A 23,789-nucleotide genomic window follows, 5' to 3' on the forward strand; every position below is an offset into this window, starting at 1 on the left:
ATAAATATAAAAATAATAGTTAGATAATATTTTCTTAATGAGACAATTGGCCTTGCCCATTCATTACTCTATTCCAATCTGAAACATACACGAACAATATCATGCCTGTCTTCAGAGCCTTGCTGAGCTGTTTTCTTTCCTTTATTTCTCATTTGGTCAAGTTAGAACAAAGTCCTAGTTCACACAAATAGGTCTTAATGTATTGAATAATATCACTACATTCTTTCTTTCTAGCATCGTAACCCATAATAATGATGAAGCTAAGTAATCATTTTTCTGTGTTAAATATCACAATAATTCAGTCTCTTTTTGAGCACCAAGTTTAGCCCAGTTATTGATTCTGGTTTTGAAAGCTGCTGCTGGATACATTTTTCATATTCATTTTCTTCTTTAAAAATTATTGATTATAACTTTGAGGTGGAAAACTGAGATGTGACAATCTCACTAACTTTATTTTATTCAAAGTTTCTTTATAATATTCTCTTTAGTATGTAGCAACAATATTGAGAATTCATAGGCATTTTATTTAAATCTTGCTTCCAAAATAATAACAATGCCTTTTAGAACCTTTGGATATGTTCGACACATTTAGTATGTTGCTTTTTTCTTTTCTCTTCAAATTTAGGTCATTAGGAATGCTGAAAATACCAGTAAAATATACCAATTTTGTTATGTAAATTTTATTTTTAAAAAATATTTGCTAAACAAGGTTAATTTTTTATCTAGAAAAATGTAAATCTCATTCCCAAGTTTATACATTCTATTTTTTCACTTACTACAACCAGTAAACCGGTATTAATGAGAAAAATATGTTTAAAAGTCATTCAGTGAGCTTTTATTAATGTAATGGTTTTCCTTAAGGTTTTCAGTACTTCAGTGAGAAAAATATTAATTGCTGTTTATACATCACAAAGCTTTGTGACAACATATTATTGTATTTCATCTAGTTTATCTACTGATTTGTCATCCAAGCTTTGTGATGTATAAACTGCAATTGATAGTCTCAATTAATATTTTTTATGTTTTTCTGGTCATATCTGTTTTTCCACTAACCCCAGGATTTTCCAGTGTTGTTTATATTGATCGACAGTGCATTTTCCCAGTACTTTAAATCCAGCTTTGTGTGAGATTAATTTTAAATAGCACAATAAATACTTCTTAAAATTCTTCTATATTTTATGTGACATAAACTAAAAATGTTACACAATGTCATTGTTCTCTTAACATTGTCACACAAAATCTCTACTAGACTATAACTACATGTTATCTAAATTTTATGCGAAAGTACAGATTAGACAACATGTTATTGTATTATCACCGAGTTTAGCTACTGATTTGTCATCAAACATCATATATATCACATCCATTCATGGTGGAAAAGTTTTTTATTTATCATCTGTGTGCACTATAGCGACCTTTGCAAGTGAATATGCATTTAAATAAGACTTTTCAAATTAACATTATTAACATTTGTTTAAATGTTAGGTAATAATTTTAATGAATATTACATATTTCTTCTTTCTCTGAAAAATTTTAAAGACCTATCAATAAATTCCTTGTATTACTTCCAAATATCTTCTTAATTTGCAATTTTATTTACAAAAAAAAATGAATATTTTTGGCCTTTTTCATTTTAAATAATTGGCTTTGAAATGTCTTAGCTTTGTTTTTTTCTTTTCAGAAACCAGCTTAAGGAAAGTAGGAGTTCGCATGTCAGTTTTCTTAGTATTAGAACTTTTCGTATCCAGCAGTTGAATTTGAACCTGACTCTGTATTTTTTAATTCATCATTGTTTTCTAAAAGTCAAAAGTTACATTTAAAGGAAAATGAGTATAAATTTGTTTAAATGTAAAATGTTAAAATTGTCAGCAGCTTGAAAAATGTCACAGTTAATTTTTTTTCTGAAAAAACAACATGAGTAGTAATCTGACCTACTTATCTCAGAATCTTGATGGGACAATTAAATGAATTAATATTTATAGACCTCTTAGAAGTGCTTGCATGGAATAAGCCTCTCTATATTAATTTTTTCTGTTATAACTTAGGACATTTTTCTGGTCCATTCTCTTCCTTGCTGCCTTCCTTGAAATACGTGTTCAGAGAGCCAGCATTCTAATGGCTTTCTTCGAATGTACTCTGGTGGTCTGATCCATACAGAGAGAGTATCTTATCCCTTATTGGGGAAATTCCACTTCTGTTAATGTATCCTAAGACTACATCAGCTTTTTTATTGACCTTATTCATATATTCATTCATTCATTCAAAACGTTTTATGGAGTTCCCATTATGTATCAGATCCTGAACTAGGTATGAGGTTTCTAGTTTCTCCCTCTTGGCACACGATGGACGATTGACACAAATTGAATTTAATAAACAACTTTTGACTCTGTGTCTTTGTTTATATCATTTTCTCTTTTTGAGAAATATTTCTCAACTTTTGACTCTGTGTCTTTGTTTATATCATTTTCTCTTTTTGAGAAATATTTCTCATCCATATTTATTTAAACTCTGTTGTTCCTTCAACTTACAATTCAAATCCAGTTTACTTTCCAGGACAGTAGCCCAATGGTCACAAGCCTTCTACACATCAAAATCATTTGGAAAACCTTGTTAAAACAAGATTTCTGGGCCCTATTCCATATGATGTCATACACATATTCAGTTTGGTGATTCTGATGCAGTTGATTAATGTATCTGTGTTGGGAGATTCATAATCTCTCTCTTGACTCATGAATTTACCCTAACATTTATTTTATAAAAGATTTATTTGATTATTTTAATAGTGGAGAGATTAACAATTAACTTTTGTGTTTTGTCTTATAGTTTAAAAAGGATTTTTATATACATTATTACATTTCCTTTTCTTAACATTCATGGGAAATAAGTGGTCAGATATTTTAATTATATCTGTTTTATAGTTGAAACAGCTTTAGAAAGATAAAGTGACTAATGTAGTTCATCTGAGGCAAAGCTAAGATTTGAATCTAAACTGATAAGACATAAATTATATATTTAATTTTATTGTTATTAAACCCTTATAGTAGCATTTAATTTTTTATACATTTAATCCTTAGCTCCCCAATTTATATATAAGATTCTTTCAAGTATGAATCGTATCCCATATTAACTTGTATACCAAGAATTCCTAAAGCAAGTCTTCTACATGAAAACTCAATAAGAATTTATTGCTTTAATGTGCATACAGTTTTCTGAAAGAAATAACAATAAATTTCTTTGAATATATGAAGCATATGATCACATTAGTAGTTTTAAACCTAACTGGGTACTTTTTCTTTTATCATAGAAGTACCTTCAGATCTTCCCTTGTTAGTCTTTGGGGTTACTTTTCAAAATGCAATCCCCAAGGAAGAAGATAACATTTTAAAATAATGAACATATTCTTATATTTTAAGTTGTTTTAGAAACGTACAACGCAAATAGTATTTAATGCTACAATCTTCTGCCAGATCTATTATGTATCTATATTTAATTTATTCTAGGGATGCCTGCCTCTCTTAGCTGGTGCTGGAATGCACATGATGCTGTAGCCTTTGTTGCCCACAGAGGCCCACTGTTCATTTGGACCATCTCGGGACCAGATAGTGGAGTGACTGTACACAAAGACGCTCATAACTTCTTGTCTGATATCAGTATATTCAGATGGCATACCCAAAAAAAGGGGAAAGTTGTATTTGGTCATATTGATGGAAGTCTGTCAATTTTTCAACCAGGTAAGAATTTAATTAGATCTCTTAAATTTGATTTTTCTTAGCATACATAATTTATTTATACAACATAAAGCCAAATTAAAAAGTTTTTAAATGTTAGCTGTAAAAATATTATCCATCATTGCATGGATTTCAATCATTTGAAGTAAATTTATTTGTGAGGCATAATAAAACATTTAACTTATCTGTGCATATTTTACTTTAACCCAAATCAGTCATTTGTCCCATATTTTTACTTTTTGAAATCAGTTCTTTATTTTACACATTTACTAAGAAAATGGACAGAATAAACAATGACATAGAGCCAGAATACATGATTACTTACTAATACTATTCAAAAATATTTTCCTACCTTTGTGTAAAATACCATTATAATGCCACAGCTCTGCAAAGACTTTGAACCTGGGATAGAAAGGAACAATAACTCTTTGGACTCATATTAGTTCATTAATCTGGATGAATGAAAGGGTCTGAGAAATTAGTTTGTTTATTTTTAAAATTTAAACAATAACAAAATGTATAATGAAAAAATTGAAAAATTACCTGAATATCACCTCACTGATGAAAAAGTCCTGCTAACATTCAAGAAACATGCTGTTAGCCATCTGGCATCTAGTTGATGTATGCGACTCCTGGTTTGCTAGATAGGGAGAGGAAAATGCTTTTTCAAGATTAGGATAACTACCTTTCACAAAACACATTACATTCAATTTCTCTGCAATTAATAGAAGAAAAAAGGAATTAAAATGGAACAGAAGAAATTGTGAAAATTCGAATCTTCAGGGAATGATCTTTCTAAAGTTAAAAAAAAAGATTTGTAAAACATTGATAGAGTAGGGTCATTTTATCTTAAATACATTTTAAATAGAATCTATTATTTGCCTTTTTTAGAAAGATAAATTATGTGTGCGAGTGTGTGTGTGTGTATACTTATTTACCATCTACCTTCTCTTCTCTTTTTTTCCCATAGCCTCGTGTTCTTTCTGGTTGTATTAATTTCATATGGCGACATTTTTATTCGTTTGATTTAGATTAGAATGGGGAGGAGTCACTGATGGTGTTTTGCAGTATTCGCATTTGTCTTCTCAAACATCTCCACCCAATCTGTTCCTTCCTCTGCATTGGGAGCAGGTTCTGTTTTATAGTTGGTCACTAAGGCGCACAGCTCAGTGATGTAATTTATAGACTTTCTCTGTTTTGATCTGGTGACTACCACTTCTCACGCCTGCATCTTCATCTGTGGTGGTCTTCACTAGTACCAGGGAAATAATTTAGGGACAATAAAGATGGTTGTGTGCCGTGTGGTTCTTTCTCTTGTATCTCTGCTCTCTGGGGTGTATTTCCCCATTTCTGTCCCCAAGCTAGCCCATACCCAGAGGTTTCATGAGGATCATGATACTTTCTTTTTGAGGAATCTGTTTTGCAGAGCTCTGAAGGAGGATGATGAGGGGTGTGCTCTTATTTTGGTCAATATTTCATTCTAGATATTTTTCGTATTTTGTAATTCATCATTGTATCCATCTCCTTTTTCACTGGCTAGGGCTTTCTTTTCCTTCTTTATTATTATTATTAGGCATTTTTGAAGGTTTTAATCCATAAGACATTGAGCTATGATGTTATGTCTCTAAGTTATAAAATATTGAGACATTTATGCTTATTTTAGCATAGAAAAGGTAGGGAGAAATGAAGGACTCCTTTGCTTTTCTTTTTCCTATGTTTACATCTAGATGAGAAGTATAAAATTTCAACAGGCTAACTTATATGACTTCCAGAGAGGTCACTGTTTTCCAATAACTTAATATGCCAATTGTTAAAGTAATTTGTGTATCTGTACCCACATCATCCAGTATTATTTCTTTGGATCCACCCATGTATTAGTTTGCTAGGGTTGCCCTAAGGAAGTACCACAAACTGGATGGCTTAGAACAACAGAATTTTTTTTCAGTTTTATTGAGATGCAATTGACATACATAAGTTTAAAGTGAACAGCATAATGGTTCAAGTTACATATGTTGTGAAATAATTACCATAATAAGTTTAGTTAGCATCTATTATTTCATATAGATACAATAAAAAGAAAAAGCAAATAGAGAAAGGGTTTTTTTCCTTGTGATGAGAACTCTTAGGATTTTCATTTCACAATTTTAGAGGCCAGAAGTATGAAATCAAGTTGCCAGCCAGAGCCTCTAAAGGCACTAAGGAAGGATCTGTTCCAGGCCTCTCTTTTAGCTTCTGGCAGTTCCTTACTTTATGGCAACATAATGCCAGTCTTCACATGGTGTCCCCCTGTGTGCAAACATGTCTCTGTGTCCCAATTTCCCCTATATCTAAGGACACAGTGATATTGGATTAGCATCCATCCTAATGACCTCATCTTAACTTGATCATGTGCAAATAATTTATTTCCAAATAAAGTCACATTCACAGATACTGAGGTTAGGACTTCAATATCCTTTTGGGGAACACAAGTCAACCCATAAGGACTCAATACAGACTTCTTAATCTTATTTATTCTATAGTATTTTTAGCAATTCATGCACAAAACATTATGAAAGATATAATCTAGTTATGTATTTTCCTTTTGCATATAGAAAAGCTAATGGGTCATGAAGGAAACACTAATTTTTGATTCTGACACTACATTCTGATGTGAGTTTGAAATTTTGAGTCTGTTAGCATTAATACTGGCATTGTTATGTTTAAGTTTCCCAAAGAGATCACCTGTACCTTGTTAATGACTTAATTGGCACCACTGGTTGGTCAATCTCTCTGTAAGGAGATGGAGTTTCTGTCCTGTAGGTTCTTGCAGGAGACTATGACCTCAAGCTCTGTGGAAGGAAAAATAAAATATTCACACAGGACTGCCCACAATAGTTCATCCATCATTTTAAATCAGTGATTTTTAAACTGTGCTTATTAGTAAATTTGTATATTTATGTGTGTGTGTCGGGTTGGGGAAATAGGAAGACTTGGTAGTTGATTCAGCTTGCTTTATGCCTTCTGCTCCCTTTTAGTCTGAAAAATACTTTAATCTGTGTTATGTAGGATTTTCATGTAAAAATTCTCATGTGAACAGAGGGTTTCAGGGCCAAAAACATTGGAAAATTACTGCTTTAACTATTTCACCTTATGTTCTTAGTCAAAGCCAGATCATCAGAGAATTTTTTAATCTTCACGATAGAATGTTTTAATTGAATTAACTTTGGTATTATCCAAGGATGTGCATTAATCAAATCTGCATTGTTTTACTTTAGAAATGTTGGTGGTGACATTGTCCCTGTGTAATACTGTGTCTCATTTTAAAAACACACTGGAGACATTTATTTCTGGCCTCAGTTCTAGGAAAAACTGTGCTTCTCCTAAGCACATTTTTTTGTTTGTCATTTTGTTTTATTTTTATCTTGTGGACAGTATCTATTGTGTAACCTTTCACAAGAGGAATTTCTTTCCTCTTTGCTTTAGCCATCAGATCTCAAAATCAAAATTTGAACAGCTGTGTGGATTATATGTTACCCTCATTATTTTATATTTTAACCCCAATTTTCCCTTGTCCCAGTTTTTGTTTTTCATACAGAATTGTCAGCCTCATCTTCTTATCGACTTATTCATATCATATTCTTCTGTGCTAATCTGACAACATAAATTGCCTGATATTTGTTATAATAAAATAGAACACAAATAAAATAAACAACATATAAATAAAAAATATTATCAGCTGTTATTCTAATGATTGCTTTAAATGTTATGGATTCCATTTTTATCTTTTATAATAAAAATGTTGAAACCAGGTAGACCAGAAAATGGTGACTGTAATTCATTATCATTTGACTGTAAGCATGGGGCTTTAAAGCTACATGATTTAGTTATAGCATCTGCATTGCAGATTTTCCCATGTTTTGTGTTGTTTTTCTTATTTTTTCACATGCTGGAATATTTTTAATAAATCATAGATCCTAACTGGCACATGCAAATACTTAAAAATTACTTAAGAAATAGCTAGTACAACTTAATAAATCATTTTTCTGTCTCTCTCTGCCTTGTAATGATCAGCGACATTAATATTTATTACTCTGTTATATCAAATAGCAATTTAGCAGATACTGATTTTGAGAAAGAAGAAGCAAACAAACTTTTCTTGATGGCTATTGCAAAAATTTGATAAACCCAAATAATAGAAATCTGACAAATACCTTCTATGATTATATATGCAAAAACTGTAAATAAAATACTATCTATTTAATATCAAGGTTATATTTAAAGAATAATACACTGATGACTTTAATCCCAGCAGAAGCTGCAAGGTTTTCAGTTCAGTTTACAAATATCTTATTGAGCTAAGGAAATCTATTTTCTCTGCTTTTATAATCTGATATGTTCAGAAACTGTTTAATGATGACATTACAGAAAGAGTTCTGGTATCTTTCAGTTGCATTATTTTTTTTAATAAACAATTCTTTTAACCTTTATAATACTTAGGAATAATTGGTACTTTCTATTAACAATATAGTCTCTAAACTTAGTTGTTTCACTGCCTTTCTTTTGAGAATGAGAGGACTGGCTTGTTGGAGTCCCATGACATACATCTACAAAAGCATAATTTTCCATACCGCCAGTCGTGTATATAATTTGGAAGGAACAAGAGGATTATCTCATGACCCATTGCTTCATTTAATTTCACTTGTTTTATCTTTCTATTTTTCTGGTTGCCTTATTTGTACCGGTAGTCAGAAATGAATTATGATTATGACAAATGATACGATGAATAAGAAAGGAGTGACAGTAAATATTGATATGCTGTTTATAACATGTCCTGTTCTAAGCACTTTAAGCCATTAATTTATTTAATCTTTTTAAAAATTCTACAAGGTATTGTTGTGTTCTCCATTATAAAAATAAAAACTGAGCACACAGATTAAGATTCTTGTCCAAGAACACAAAGCTAGTAAGTAGTAAAACTAGGATTAGGACCCAGGCAATCTGCTCCAAAGTCTATGCTTTTCATCAAACACAATGTTCTTCTTTTTGTTAAGCCCTTTCCTATCCCTATACTACTGTAATTCAGTGAAATTTTAGTTGATGACAGGATCATGTGTATTTTTTATCTGCATCATTTTCTTACAGCTTTTAAGTAACAAATAGGAAAAATATTCAGGGTACTAGAGTTGCCAAAGCAAAGCAGTTCGATATGACTTCATCATTAGGACAAACTCTAATTCCCCTGCATTCACATGTCAACTATGAGTTCTGCAGGAAATGCCAGATTTGTGTTCCCAGTTCTCCCAGAGAGCAGTGGTGTACAAGGAGAAAATATCGTCTCAATTATTGGTGTTTTTTGATAATTTTGTTTAAAATCATTTTCTTAATATTTTAATAGGTAATAAAAGTCAGAAACATGTTCTCAGACCTGAATCTCTTGAAGGGACAGATGAAGAGGATCCAATTACAGCCCTGGAATGGGACCCTCTATCTACCGATTATCTTCTTGTGGCTAATTCACATCATGGAATTCGCCTAGTAGATACAGAATCACTTTTTTGCATAACAACATTTAATTTTCCCAGTGCAGCAGCTTCTGTACAATGTTTGGCCTGGGTTCCTAGTGCCCCTGGGATGTTTATAACTGGAGGTAAGTGTACCTTATTTCTCAAAGTTTTGAATATGTGTGTATTCTTTAATTCAGTCAGGGAAATTACACTCTTATTGGTTAATTTTGTGTCAAACTTACTAAATCTCAAATATTATTTGTTATAGTAAATGGCTAGTTTACTATTATTTATACTATGTATCATTAACATAACGACAGATACAAATGAAATTAAGGCCCAGTTTTCTGATAATACGTTGGAATATATTATATATGTGCATGCTTGTGTTTGTATGTATAAAAAAGACACAGTTCAATTTCAGGAGTGTCATCATGATGGTTAAAGTACTCACTAGAAAAACAACTTATCTGGATAGACAGTCAGTTACCATGTATGGCTAGATAGGCAAAGACATTTTCAAACTAGGTTGAAAATGAAAGTGGAATTTATTACCATGGGTTGAAAGGATGCTCCTTCTTGTTTCCTATTATGAGAGAATTAGCAAAGCTAAGAAGTGACAAGGGATGAGAAGATGGAATTTAAAATGGTAATTAGAAATTAAATGACTCTACTTTTATCATTTACTTAGTTTCACAGAAAGAGGTCTCTAAAAAGAGTACTCTCAGCTATGATAGAAATAAGTCCTATATTTGTTTAGTGTAAAATAAGAGACAGAGAGTCTTTATCTCTCAACATTTTAAAGAAATTCTTTAAGCACTGATATGAGACATGGAAGTAGCTGGATTCTTATTTATATATCTTAATTGCCTTTAATTTCGTAGGATATAATTGACATGGGAATTTTTTATGTATCTGTTACTATTATTGAGATAAAATTCACATACCATGAAATTCACCATTTTAAAGTATATAGCTCAGTAGTTTCTGTATTCACAGTTTTACAACCATTACAACTATTTCTGGAATTATCTAATTCCAGAAAATGTCATCAGCCCCCCTGTAAGTCCTGTAGCCATTTAGCAGTCACTCTCTATTACACCCTCCTCACAGCCCCTAGTACACACATGTGTTGACATAAACTGTTAATCTGCTCTCTTTCTGTGAATCTGCCTATTCCAGACATTTTATAGAAATGAAATAATTCAATAAGTGGCCTTTTCTGTCTAGCTTCTTTGCGTTAGCATAAAGTTTTCAAGGTTATAGGGTATATGAATAACATTCCATTTTATGGGTGAATCATATTTTATTGCATGGATATGCCAGATTTTGTTCCTCTACCAGTAGATAGACATTTAATTTGTTTCCACTCTTTTGTTGTTATGAATAATGCTGCTATGAACATCTATGTACAGGTTTTTGTGGGAACATATGTTTATAATTCTGTTGGGTATGTACATAGGAGTGTAATTGATGGATCATATGGTAACTCTCCATTTAATCATTTGAAAATCTGCCAGACCGTTTTCCAAAGTAGCTTATTACAGTTGGATTTTTGGAAGAGAGGGAGCTTTCTATTTGGTATAGAAAGGTATATTAGGCAGTCCTTGTTTGCTGCAAGTGAGCAAGGGAGCAGTTTACAAACACTTTAACCATGTTAGGATTTTTTAATTTTGGAGTGGAAAGTTTTCAGTGACTGGCTTTTCTAGAACTTGTTTGTCAATAGGGTGCTTTTTGTCATCAAACTGTGATAATGATCTTTGTGGGAGTAAGCTGCAAGGCAAGCAGTTTCTTACCCTAGAAAAGGATTTGGAACAGAAAAAAAATAATAAAATATGCCAAAAATTTAAAGTTTGAATAGCATTTTTTCCTGTTTCTTTAATTGTACAATCTCATTGTTTGAAAAATGTCAATGAATAGTGCTAAAAATCTTGAAAGTTGAAGCTTTTTTATTTTTTTTGTCTGGGCATTTTGCTTCAAATAAAATTTGTTAATATAAAGCTTTATCCTGATCTGACTAGATTCTCAAGTGGGCGTGTTACGCATTTGGAATGTTTCAAGAACAACGCCTATTGATAATTTTAAATTAAAGAAAACAGGATTTCACTGCTTACATGTACTTAATTCTCCCCCAAGAAAAAAATGTAAGTAAAAATGTCATGAAAATTTAATATTTTAAAATATCATATTTGCCGCTCTCAAATAAAATGACTGACTTAATGATATAAGCATATGTGAGGGAAAAGAAATTAACTCCCTACTAACTAAATCATGATTATTCTGCATGGTTGTCAGTGTTTTCATTTTGTGTGGGTCATCAAAAACATGAGGTAGAGAATTTAGTGATTGAACAATCTAGAGTTATTGCTTCCTCTGTACTACTGCTTTCTTTATAATATACTAAATAATTAGCAAGGGCTATTCAAAGTAGTGTTATTTGATTAGCAAATGTAGTATATAATTTAGTGGACAAGGCACGACATAGTAGATAATCTCTATATTTGAATCTCTAGCCTTTTCACAAATTTAAGCCTTTCTGTAGAGTCTGAATACTTCTAAATCCTGGAAACTGGAGGGGTTAAAAATATTATTAGGACTGGAGATGTAATATGCTAGAGGCTGGCATATTGTTTATTATCCTGCATTTTTGGAATTATTTGTTTCTTTGTTTAGTTGCTATGAACATTCTTATCATGGGATGACAAATATCACAGATTCTCCTTTCCTATTTTTTTCCTTATTACAATAGTACTCCATGCCCATTCTAGAAAAATCAGAAAATATAAAGAAACATATACCAATCTTGTCATTTTTAATTAACTTTTCCAGGTAAACTATTGTGAGATATCTTGTTTTTTCTTCCAATTTTTTTAATGTAACAGAAAGAATAGAGTAAGGAAAATTATGTGAAAATGAAAAATTTTAAATGTAGACATACTAAATTCTAAAAAAAATGAATTATAGATAGATAGGTGCATACGGGTGTCAAAACCACCCATGTCAGTAAAGTAAAATATTTTTAAAAATCAGTCATGGATCATATTAAATTTAACCAAATTGTCAACAAAATTTCACTGAACCAGATGCCTCTTTTGTTATTAGTAGTTCGTTCTAGTTTGGACTTCCTGTCATTACCAGATTCTAAGAAATGAGTGTTATCTAAATTAATGCAATATTTGTGTTAAAAAGTGAATATACTGGGAAATGTCTATATTCCAGTATGTAATTAATATAGATTGGTCTGATAATTTACAGTGGTATCATTATTTTGAATTATGTTTGCAAGAGAATATTCATGTTCTAAGGAAAAACTTGAAAGAAGATAAAATATGAGATATAGAATATACAGAAAACAATTAAACAAAGGGACATTTATATAATTGAAAGTTGGAGAAATGGAAGTGTGTAAACAGTAAAAATAAACCCAAGGAAGAATAAAGAAAAATTGAGAGGAAAATGTATGTCACATATTTTTGATTCTTAATTTGGGAGCTAAATTACAGTGAATTATAAACAATTTCAAAAATAATTATTTTCATTGGATTGACAACTAGCAGAAGAGAGTTATGAGCTTTAAAAGAAAGAAATTTAAATGCATATATGTTTGTGTGTGTGGAGGAAATAAACTATTATATGAAAATTTTAAAAGAAGAGTTTAATTAAAAAATAATCATGTTATGCTTCAATTTATGGGGAAATAAGAAACCAAATATTCACAACATGTTATGATTCTTCACATACTAATTTTCATCCATTTTGCTCCACCTGCATTTTTATATACCTGTTTTAAAAATAATATCCAATTTTGTGTATATGTATATGTGTGTATATATGTGTGTGTGTGTATATATATATACATATATATATGTATACAACATTATAACAATTCCATATATGTATATATAGTGAAGCTGCAAAACTATGCCTGTGGCTGAGAGAATTAGATTACTGCCTAATGGTTTACTGATATAAATTCTGGATAAAAGAAAACAAAGGGGCATCTTTATAAATTAAGCCCTGTGGTTTTATTCCAGTATATGAGAAGCTATTGGTGTAAATGTTTACTTTTTTGTTTTTTTCTTTTTTAAGTTTCCATCCAGTCTCCAATCAAAAACCATTATACATCCTCCACTAGTGAAGCAGTTCCACCCCCAACGTTGACACAGAATCAAGCATTTTCACTTCCTCCTGGTCATGCAGTGTGCTGCTTCTTGGATGGTGGAGTTGGACTTTATGATATGGGAGCCAAGAAGTGGGATTTTCTTAGGGACATGGTATGTTTATGGTCATTCCTTCTTTTATACACAACACTTGTTTTGTGAAGCTTGCTCATGATTACTTTTCTTTACGTATTAATATTGTTAAAAATTATTTTGTAAAGAACCATATGTCAGGACCTTATTTTGGTTGGCTAAAACATTTTAGAAGAATGTGTAGAATGATGACAAAACTATTAAAATTCTTTAAATTATAAACATTTAACTTCTTTAAATATTAATGCCTGCTTAGCTTATTGTGATTACTCTGTATGGTTGGTAGTTTTCCCATTTTTGTATGGATCACAGTAATCCTTTAATATTGGAAAATTACATTAGTGTACTGTATTTTGAAAGCAAAATGAGAAATAGAATATTCTTTTAGGAGGAAGGACAAGTCTCTCTCTGCCAGTTACTCCAAGCTTCGTTATTATCTGTGAAACGAGCAAGATTGGAATGAGTGTTTTTAAGATTTATTTCTGTTATCGAATCATTATAATAATTCCATGATTCTGTCAACTTCAATTCTTATGATTGTTAAGCCTCTGTATATGAGAGAATACAACCTCACTGAGGACTCACATTTTTACTTGGTTTCCTTCTGTGCTTTATCTCCACTACCTAAAACAGTGCCTGGCACATAGCAAGACTTTGTTAAGTTTTGTTGAATAAATGAATGAATGCATGCATCCAATAATGTATATTCCCTTGTAATTAATATTTGTCAAGAATCATCCTCATTAATTCTCCCTAGTTCAGAGTTTATAAAAATGCCCCTTATTTCTACAGGTTTGAATTAGACTAACCTAGACATTTAAGAAACTTTAAAATGTTAATTGTGTTCCATTGAAAAACTTAGTAAAGAGCCTAAAGCTATCATTGCTCTTGTAAAAAAGAAAAGAGAAAAATAATCAATAATACTATCATTTCAGTATAAATTTAATTTTATCCTCAGGTAAAAATATTGAACTTTAGCAAAACTGTTTAACAATGTATAGCTGTTATTTAAAATTATGCCTTTTTTTAGATTTTTTTGGTTATTTAATTTTCTTTCCCTGTAAACTTTTCTTTCCATGAAAATGCTTTCCCAGTGTAGCAAACTTTTCTAAATTCCAAATTACCATTTACTTTAAAAAGAATTATGAAAGAGAAGGGAGAAAAATATAAGACAACAGTTAAGTGTATTAAAATTTAAATTAGTAATAAAGTTATATAATCTAAGTTCAATAGATTTTATATTGAGCATAAATCCTCATATTAAAATGTTTTATTTTAAAAGCTGTTAAATTTATAATTCTAATAAAAACTAAAATATTCCTTGATTATAAATTATTTCAGTGGCTCTTCTCATTTTAAAAGTATCTGCCAGTCAGAAGAGATGGTGAATTTCTTTTTCATAATTTCTGGACTCTGACGTTATATGTGTGAAGCATCTCCAAATTCCAAACTACATAGGATAAGAAAAATCTTATTCATATACTTTCTAAAAAGTGTACTTCCAAATGAATGTTTGCTTGATTAAAATTAAGAAAAATGCTTCAAAATTTTCCTTCATCCCTATGTTCCTCTTGATAAGACAAAGAAGAAATGTTTACAAATTAATCCTTGCTATATGTTTTAAAATTTCAAAAATAAAATTCGAAGGCATAGCCATGAACTAACATTGAAAATGCGCATATAGGCAGTCCCTGCCTTAAGTGTTTTTTTTTAAAGTTTGTCAGTTTAGTTTCTCGAGGTTCTACATACTGATATAATCTACAAATAATGATAAATTTTACTTTTCCATATATATAATTGTTTATTTTGTTTTGTGGCGCTGGCTCTGACTGCAGGTCTACATTGACTATCAGTTGTAGCAGCTCATCTGATTTGAATAGGAGCACTTCTGTATTTCCCCACTCATGTCTGCTATATACTTCTGGCAGATAGCCTTTATCCTTCTCTACTTGTTGTTTTTTTTTTGTCTTTATTGAAATATAATAGACAATTAGTTGCTTCCGTTTACATTATGCAATTCAATGAGTTTTTTTTCAGTTATAGTTGGATACAATAATATACCAGTTGCAGTTGTATAGCATAGTGATCAGAGATCCACATAACTTGCAAAGCGATCACCCCACTAAATCTAGTCCCCTTCTTCCCCCTTACATATTTATTACATTATTAACCATCTTCCCTATGCTATACCCTACATCTCCATGTCTATTCTGCAACTATCCATTTGTACCTCTTAATCCCTTTGCCTTTTTTGTCATCCCCCAACTCCTCCCATCTAATAGCCCTCAAAATATTCTCTGTATCTATGAGTTTATTTCTGCTTTTGTTGTTGTTGTTGTTGATTTTGTTCTTTAGATTCCACATGTACGTGAAATCATACGATATTTGTCTTTCTTTATCCAACCCATTTTTTCAGCACAATACCCTCTAGGTCCATCAAGGCAATATCTTTTTCCATTCCCTTTCCTTTTAGTCTATGTGTGTTTTTTAATCTGAAGTGAGTCTCTTATAGGCAGCATATGTAGGAGTCTTGTTTTCTTATTCATTCAACCACTCTATCTTTTGGTTGGAGCACTTAATTCTTTCCCATTTGAGGTACTTGTTGATAGGAACACAGTCATTACCATTCTTTATTTCTGTTTTTGATACATATTTTTCCTTCTTAAAGAAGTCTCTCCAACATTTTTTGTAGTACTGGCTTGGTGCTGATAAATTCCTTTAGCTTATTTTTGTCTGGGAAGCTCTTTATCTGTCCTTAAACTCTAAATGCTACCTTTGCTGGATAATGTATTCCTGATTGTAGATCCTGGATTTTCTTCACGTCGAATATTTTGTGCCAAGCTCTTCTGTCCTGCATAACTATGAGAAATCAGCTGCCAGTCTTATGGGTGCTCCCTTGTAGGTAACTAACTGCTTTTCTCTTGCTGCTTTTAAGATTCTCTCTTTATTTTTAACCTTTAGCATTTAAATTATAATATGTCTTAGTATGGACCTCTTTGCATTCCTGGTTTTTGGGACCCTCTGAGCTTCCTGGAGTTTTATGTATATTTCTTTCACCAGGTTAGGGAAGTTTTCCATCATTATTTCTTCAAATAGCTGTTCAACATCTTGTTTTCCTTCAGGTACCACTATGACATGGATATTTTGACCTTTAATAGTGTCCCTTAGACTCCTTAAATTATTATTATAGTCTTGGCTTCTTCTTTTCTTGCTATTTTGATTGAGTGTCTTTGGCTTTCTCATCCTCTATGTAGGTCATTTGATCCTCTTCTTTATTCACTTTATTTTTTCCATTTAATATACTTGTCATCTCAAATAACGTGTTCTTTATTTCTGACTGGCACCCTTTTATAATTTCCATTTCCATTTTTGTGTTTTTTATCTCTTTATTAAAATTCTCACTGAATTTATCTACACCTACCATAAGTTCATTGAACATCTTTATAATCAGTGTTTTGAATTCTGCATCTATTAGATTGCTCGACTCCATTATTTCTGGATCTCTGTTCTGTTCTCTCATATAGTTTCTGCTACTTTATCTTCCCATTTTGGCTGCCTTTCTGTGTCTGTTTCTATGTACTAAGCAAAGCTCCTGAGTCTCCCGGTCTTATTAGTGTGAATTTGTGAAGTAGGTGTCCAGTGGCACAGTCCTGAGAGGGGTTCAGCTGCAGGCCAAATTTAGCCCCGGTCTGTGCCCCTCTGGGGCCACCTGTTAAGATTCAGCAAGCAATCCACAGAAGCTGTACTTATAGTTGCCTCAAAAGGCCACACCAGAAACCGAGGCCAGCTGCCCTCAGTGTGAGTCTAGGTGCTGCTCAGTAAGGGGCACCTGACTAAGTGAGGATATACCTGGATACAGCTTGGGTAGGGCTGCGAGTTGGGGGAGGTGGGGTTTCAGGGACTCTTCTGGGCGGAGCGACCTCTGTTATCCGGTTTGATGATAACTCAGCTGTGGCAGCGCTGGTGGGTACATTTGAGAGGGGAGAACAATGGATACTGCCAGCACTTCTGTACGAAGCAAGTCTTGCCTGGGTCCTCACTCCGACAGCTCAGTGTTCCCCTTAAGTCCCTGCACAGCCGAACCTGCACTGGTACTCAGAGTGAGCAAGTCCCATCACCGTGAAAATCTGCTCACAGATGTGGCCCTTTAAGAGGCATCTGTGACTGCCGCAGCCTCCATCTCACTCAGCTGTTAGGGACTGGGCAGCCCCATGTCCTCACCCGGTCCTACCTTCTGCCGTTGCAGGGTGCTTTCTTAGATTTCTCCCCATTTGTATGGCTTGTTCATCTATTTTTCATCGGTTTTTCCTTGCTGCTGCTCCTTGTTTCCATCACAACTTTGATTTGGTTGCCAGAGGGATGAACAGAGCCTCTATCATCTACGCCATTTTTTTTTCATAATTATGTTCTTAATGTTGGCAATGACAACCAGAACAACTCCAGTCAATGAAACTATGGCTGATCCAACCTTTCTTCCCTCTCGCTAACCGTTGAAATTTTTCTCTCCTCTCCCTAAACGAGAGCCATGCAGCCCTGTGCGGTTTCATGTGGGTAGTGGTTTTTGGTGTCAGTGGAACCATGAGTTTCAAGGGTGCCCTCTGTACTTTTTTATTGCAGTATTTGGCACTAGAGAGCCCTGTCCCTATACTTATTTGTCTCTCAGATCCCAGCACTGCTGCTTGAAGAAGTTTCAGTTCCCATTCTCTAATGTTGCAGAGAAGGCAAATGGTTACTCTGGATATTTACATTACATTCTTAACAGATTTTCCCACAGACACACAGTAATTAAGCTCCACGTTAGAAATATGTGTTTACATATATCTGTGTATTCCACTTTACAGTTTTGCAGGATGTTTGGGATCCAAATCACCGTGTAACAGAGACAAGCGTTCCAAGTTCCAAAGAATAAACTTGCTAGAAAATTTTGGAACAAGACTCTAAAAATTGAGATTATGCTGGCTTCTTCTCTCTGCTAAAATTGTGAAGTTCTTTTGCAATATGTTATTGATATATATGTATATATATATGTATATATAAAGAATATTTGCATTAAAGGACTTTTAGTTTCATTTTTATCTTAGTGTTTTATTATACTACCAAAATGACATAATAACTGTTAACAGTTCATTGCTCTGTAAATTTCTAGCATAGTATTCTGTAGATGATAAATAATCAGGAAAGATGTGCTTTTGCACTTAATTGAAGTTGAAAATGAGACTTTTGAACATCTTTGTGTTTAGTGGCTGATTTGAGGAACTGAGGTTGAATAAAATCTAGGTCTATACAGATTTGCACAGAAAATATTCAACAGCAGTAGTTCCAATTTTGTATGTTTTCACTTGCCTATATATATGTTTGCATTAATATTTGGAAACGACAGTTCATGGTTCAACTTGATTACACATTGCGGTTTGTGCTGTATTGTTTTCCTAGGGACATGTGGAAACTATCTTTGACTGCAAATTCAAACCTGATGATCCCAATCTCTTAGCAACAGCTTCATTTGATGGCACTATAAAAGTCTGGGATATAAACACACTAACAGCAGTGTATACTTCCCCGGGTAATGAAGGAGTTATTTATTCCCTTTCATGGGCTCCAGGTAAGAAGTATTTTATTAAAAGCAGGAAAACATTTGAATGGCTTTCCTAACTTTTATTTTCATTTGAATTATCTTCTTCCTCTCAAAGCTGTCTTGCTCCAAATGCTTGTAGAGGCAAATTAGTAACAATATATTTGTTGGTTCATTTTTTGTGGGGTTTTAGAATGGACTTCCTACACAGGTACTTTGCTTTCTGGGACTTTATATATGACATAGTTATATAAAAAAGCCACAGTAAATCCAGGTGATTATGACCTATTTAATGTTAGCTGCATTTGTATAACTATGCTACTAAGTGTATAATACATTCTACATGAAAGAAGTTCTCCTTAATATTTTCATGTGAATCAAATATGTGAAAATTAAAAATTTATTTTCTAAAAATTATAATACATATGGTAGGTCGATTCTTAGTGTTTTGAGAAACCTCCATACTGTTTTCCATAGTGGCTGTACCAATTTGCAGTCCCACCAGCAGTGTATGAGGGTTCCTTTTTCTCTCCATCCTCTACAACACTTGTGTTGCTACTTGTCCTATTGATAATAGCCATTCTAACAGGTGTTATGGTATCTCATTGTGGTTTTGGTTTGCATTTCCCTAATTGCTAGTGAAGTTGAGCATTGTTTCATATGTGTGTTGGCCATTTGTATGTCTTCTTGAGAGAAATATCTGTTCAATAGACTAGTGGTTATCAGAGGGAATTGAGGAAGCGGGTAGTAGATAGGGGTAAAATGGATCAAATATGTGGTGACAGAAAACTAACTAAGGGCAGTGAACACACAATGCACTATATCTATGACTTACTGTTGAATTGTACACTTGAAACTTACTGGATTTCGTTAATCAATGTCACTCCCCCCTAAAAATAAATAAATTTTAAAAAACTAAAACTAAACAAAAAATTTCATTACAATTAAAAAAATGAAATTATAATACATATAAAACAGCTATATCATGTAAATATGAATGATTACATGACATCACAGTTCACTTGTGACCATGTGATTAATTCTATATACATTCCACCTTTGTAATATAGAAGAACCTTTATGACATAATAGGGTCTTTTCTTTGATTTCTGAAAGATGCTACCTTTACACCTTCCTGTATATAAAGGAGAGATGTCCTCTGAAACCTCTGACACTGTCTCTCAAAACACTATTTCCCTATAATAAATAATTGTACACACCTAAGTGAATTTCACTTTATAAAGTATGTAGAATGCTTTACTTATTTGTCCTACTAGTCACATATTAATCTAAAACACATATAACCAGAATATAGCTCATTTTTTGGCTTATCTCTTCATGCACAGGGATTTTTAACTGTGAATTTATGGGCTCTCAGGGGTTTAGATGTCTTTGGAAAATCTGGGTATCTCTTAGAATTTTATGAATAATTTTTAGCATATGTGTGTACATGCCTATGTCTGTCAAAAATTATCATAGTAATCAGATTTTCAGAGAAGTCCATGATACAAAACGTTGAGAACCAACCACTATTGAAGGCTTTACTTCCACCTCTTAAAGACAGTAGTTGTTCCTTTAAGCAGAACGTACTTTGTGCTAATATAAACCTAACTGAAAAAAATGTTACTTCACTAATAAAGAAGTGAAGCACAAAAAGAACGAAGTAGTTCTCTTACCTGCTGCTCCCTTTTTCACCTCCATCACTATTTTACTTTTTGCTGTGATGGTCAATATTTATTAAAAAGGATCTGAAGTCAGAGAGGTTGAGTAACTTACCCAGGGTTAAGTAGTGAGTAGTTGTGGAATCAAGATTTGAACAATTGTCAATTTGACTTTTAAGCCTATGCTCTCAATCAATACAATATGTATCTTCACAGCAGGTTCTCCTGGCTAGTGATGTAAGTATTGGATCAGCCAGTGTAGACGTAGCACTATAGCAGCTATTAGTTGAACATTCTTTCTCCTACAAAGTGTATATGTCTCAAACCCGAAACTTGAATGGAAATTGTGACTGTAAAACCATTGTTTCAAATCAGAACACAAAAGGCCTTAATCTTACTTAAAGTATTATTTTACTCTCTACATTGAAAATTTGTCTCAAGAAAGTAAAAGTGCTGAAAAAAGAAAATTCTGTGATTTTTTGAAATATGATTACTGATGAATCACTATTTTTAGGTAAGTATAGATGAAATTGAAAAGATTAACAAAGATTCATATAGATAAGAGGTTATAGATGATTGTGTAATTTTCTCTCTTTTTAGAGTACATACCACAGGAGAAGAAAAAATAGTGCAAATAAATATGGAAACTCTCTCCAGTAATTTAAGAACCCAAAAAAGTGAGGACAGAATGAAAATACTAGAAATATAGTGAAGACTTACTTTATTTTTAGTGCTTATAATCATTAGTCACAAAGTAGTCCCTCCATATTTTCACTCCTAGGTAGCAGATGACAACTGTTCCTTTCTTTTAGTGGTGAAAACCTCTTCTTTGCCTTGCAAAAAATACTGAAGTCCTTGAACATCTGCTAACTTAGCAGCAGTTTGATTTTCAGAATTTTTTTTTTTATTTCTTAAAAATAAAGGGCATTGTTTAATGATTTTGATAGAGAAACTGATTTTTTTTTCATGTGTTTTGCTTACCTAAATGTTTTCCTAAACATTAAAAAAATTACTAGATGGTCAGAAAAATGTAAATACTGACTGGATATGTGGAAATATTAAGGAATTGCTAATAATTTTTTGTAGTTTGGTCCTGTTAATAAGAGAGTCCCTGTCTTTTAGCTATCCATCCTGAAGTGTTTATTGATGAAATGATAAAATGTCAGAGGTTTGCTCCAAAGAAATCTGGTAGGGGCTGTAGACAAAGCAAAAGTGACCATATTTTGATAATTTTTGAAGCTATATGATGGAACCATTTATACTACTTTCTCTATATTTGCATACATATAATAATTTTTTAAAGAAATTTTGCAAATCACAAGTCTTATTTAAAAAATGACATTTTTGAAAAGAATAACATTTGTGGCAAACATTTTATATAATGTTTAATGAATTGTTTCCTAAGGTGATTTGAATTGTATTGCTGGAGCAACTTCCCAAAATGGTGCTTTTATTTGGGATGTTAAAAAGGGCAAAATGGTACAGCGATTTAATGAGGTAAGATGTATTTATTACTAGCTGAATAACCTAATATCTTCTACTGCTTCATATTTTTAAATGCTTTTCTCTCCTAATTTAATAGTCAATCACAAGACGGTATTATGTTCTCTCAATTATAAAAAAATCCAGGAGGCCAGTCACATGCTAAAATGAATCCTGAAAAATGTAGATGAATCTAAGATATAAAGATCCACCTAAAGTTGCATTGGAGATTCAAAGGAATATTGAGTCATCCTCCACAAAATTATCTTGGCAAATATTAAGTAGTTACAAGAAAACTAAACTCAGAACAAGTCCCAAATTACAGTCCTTATTCTGTTACTAATTAGCTCTTGAAAGGACACTTGCTTTATTGCCTTGAACCTGATTCTTCACCTATAAGATGGTGATGTTGGATTCTATAATTTCTTAGATTTCCTTCCAGTTCTCCAATTCTGTTATTCCAGGACAAGCCCTAAAACCTCCCCTCTTCCTATTTGTAATGTCACAGATTGTACTTTTATATCTGCTTGGAGTCAAATTGTCATGTATAGTTTATCGAGCTACATTAATATTTGGAAAATACATATTATCTCATTACAGTATGTTAGATATGAGTTGAGGGAATTATGACAGGATCTCAGATTGTCTTTCACTGTCTTGAAATTTTATTCATATCAAATGACTATTGTTAAAGTTTATTAAATATGTAACATGAAAATTGTTTATGTATTTAAGGCTTTAAAATTGTTTATACAAAAGACTTATTCCTCTGAGGATCAAGAAGCCATGATCTTCTGGAGGTTACTGAAGTAATGTGGCAGGTGCAGAGTATTAGGGAAACTACCAACCACCAATAAGCAATTTTGCTCTTGGAGGAGGACAAAGAACTGCGTGGTTACATCTTCTCCTTTCTCTACATAATAATACCTGTTCAGTTCAGCAATGCCTTCAACCTGTGCTCTGTCCTCCCCTTCACCAGAACAACACTTATCCCATAACAAATAATGATATGAGAAGAAATGAACCTGAAAAAGAAACTTCTGACTTAATTAGGTGTCAGATCTGTTGATCTCTTCTTATGGCATCTTGGCCACTTGTGACTAAAAATATCTGCCTGATTCCAGCAGCCTAGCATCTTAGCATCAAGAACATCTCTTATGAGCATTCATGTCTTTGTAGCTTTCAATAGGATAGTTAAGACCAATGTCAAAATTGCTTAAATCTAGAAGAATAAATGTGGAAATAATCAATAATGCCAGGTTCAATTAACTAAGTTACATATGCCTCAGAAAAGGAAATGCAGGATATAAGAGGGCCATAAGTGAGCTCTACATGGGGATAAACAAAGCAGGCGGAAGGTCTCCACTCCTCCTACTGATTGAGTATAGAGACTACCTCCATTTTCGTATCCATCTTTATAAACCTACCTACCTTGACCCCCAAAGAGGTAAAAACAGCAAATTAGAGACCTTAGTAAAACAACCTTAAAACTCAGGATAAAATGTTACTTTAGTCTCCCCTTAACAGCAGCCACAATTTAAGATTGAAATCTTTTCAATAAAATTTGGAAATGGATTGATTGCAGTCTTTATATACCCATGACCCAGTTG

The 23,789-nt window shown here is 32.5% G+C and overlaps 1 protein-coding gene across 1 annotated transcript in view; it reads left to right on the forward strand.

The window, feature by feature from the left end:
• WDR17 (WD repeat domain 17) overlaps positions 1 to 23,789 on the forward strand; it is a 67,728-nt gene that overhangs the window by 12,382 nt on the left and 31,557 nt on the right. The window contains exons 3-9 of the mRNA XM_025050025.1: positions 626 to 650; positions 3,501 to 3,731; positions 9,103 to 9,354; positions 11,233 to 11,355; positions 13,301 to 13,485; positions 18,898 to 19,066; positions 22,103 to 22,194. Coding sequence (XP_024905793.1) covers positions 626 to 650; positions 3,501 to 3,731; positions 9,103 to 9,354; positions 11,233 to 11,355; positions 13,301 to 13,485; positions 18,898 to 19,066; positions 22,103 to 22,194 — 1,077 coding nt within the window. The remainder of the gene's footprint in view (positions 1 to 625; positions 651 to 3,500; positions 3,732 to 9,102; positions 9,355 to 11,232; positions 11,356 to 13,300; positions 13,486 to 18,897; positions 19,067 to 22,102; positions 22,195 to 23,789) is intronic.

Source organism: Pteropus alecto, unplaced genomic scaffold (genome assembly GCF_000325575.1).
Source record: "Pteropus alecto unplaced genomic scaffold, ASM32557v1 scaffold24, whole genome shotgun sequence".
NCBI lineage: Eukaryota > Metazoa > Chordata > Mammalia > Chiroptera > Pteropodidae > Pteropus > Pteropus alecto.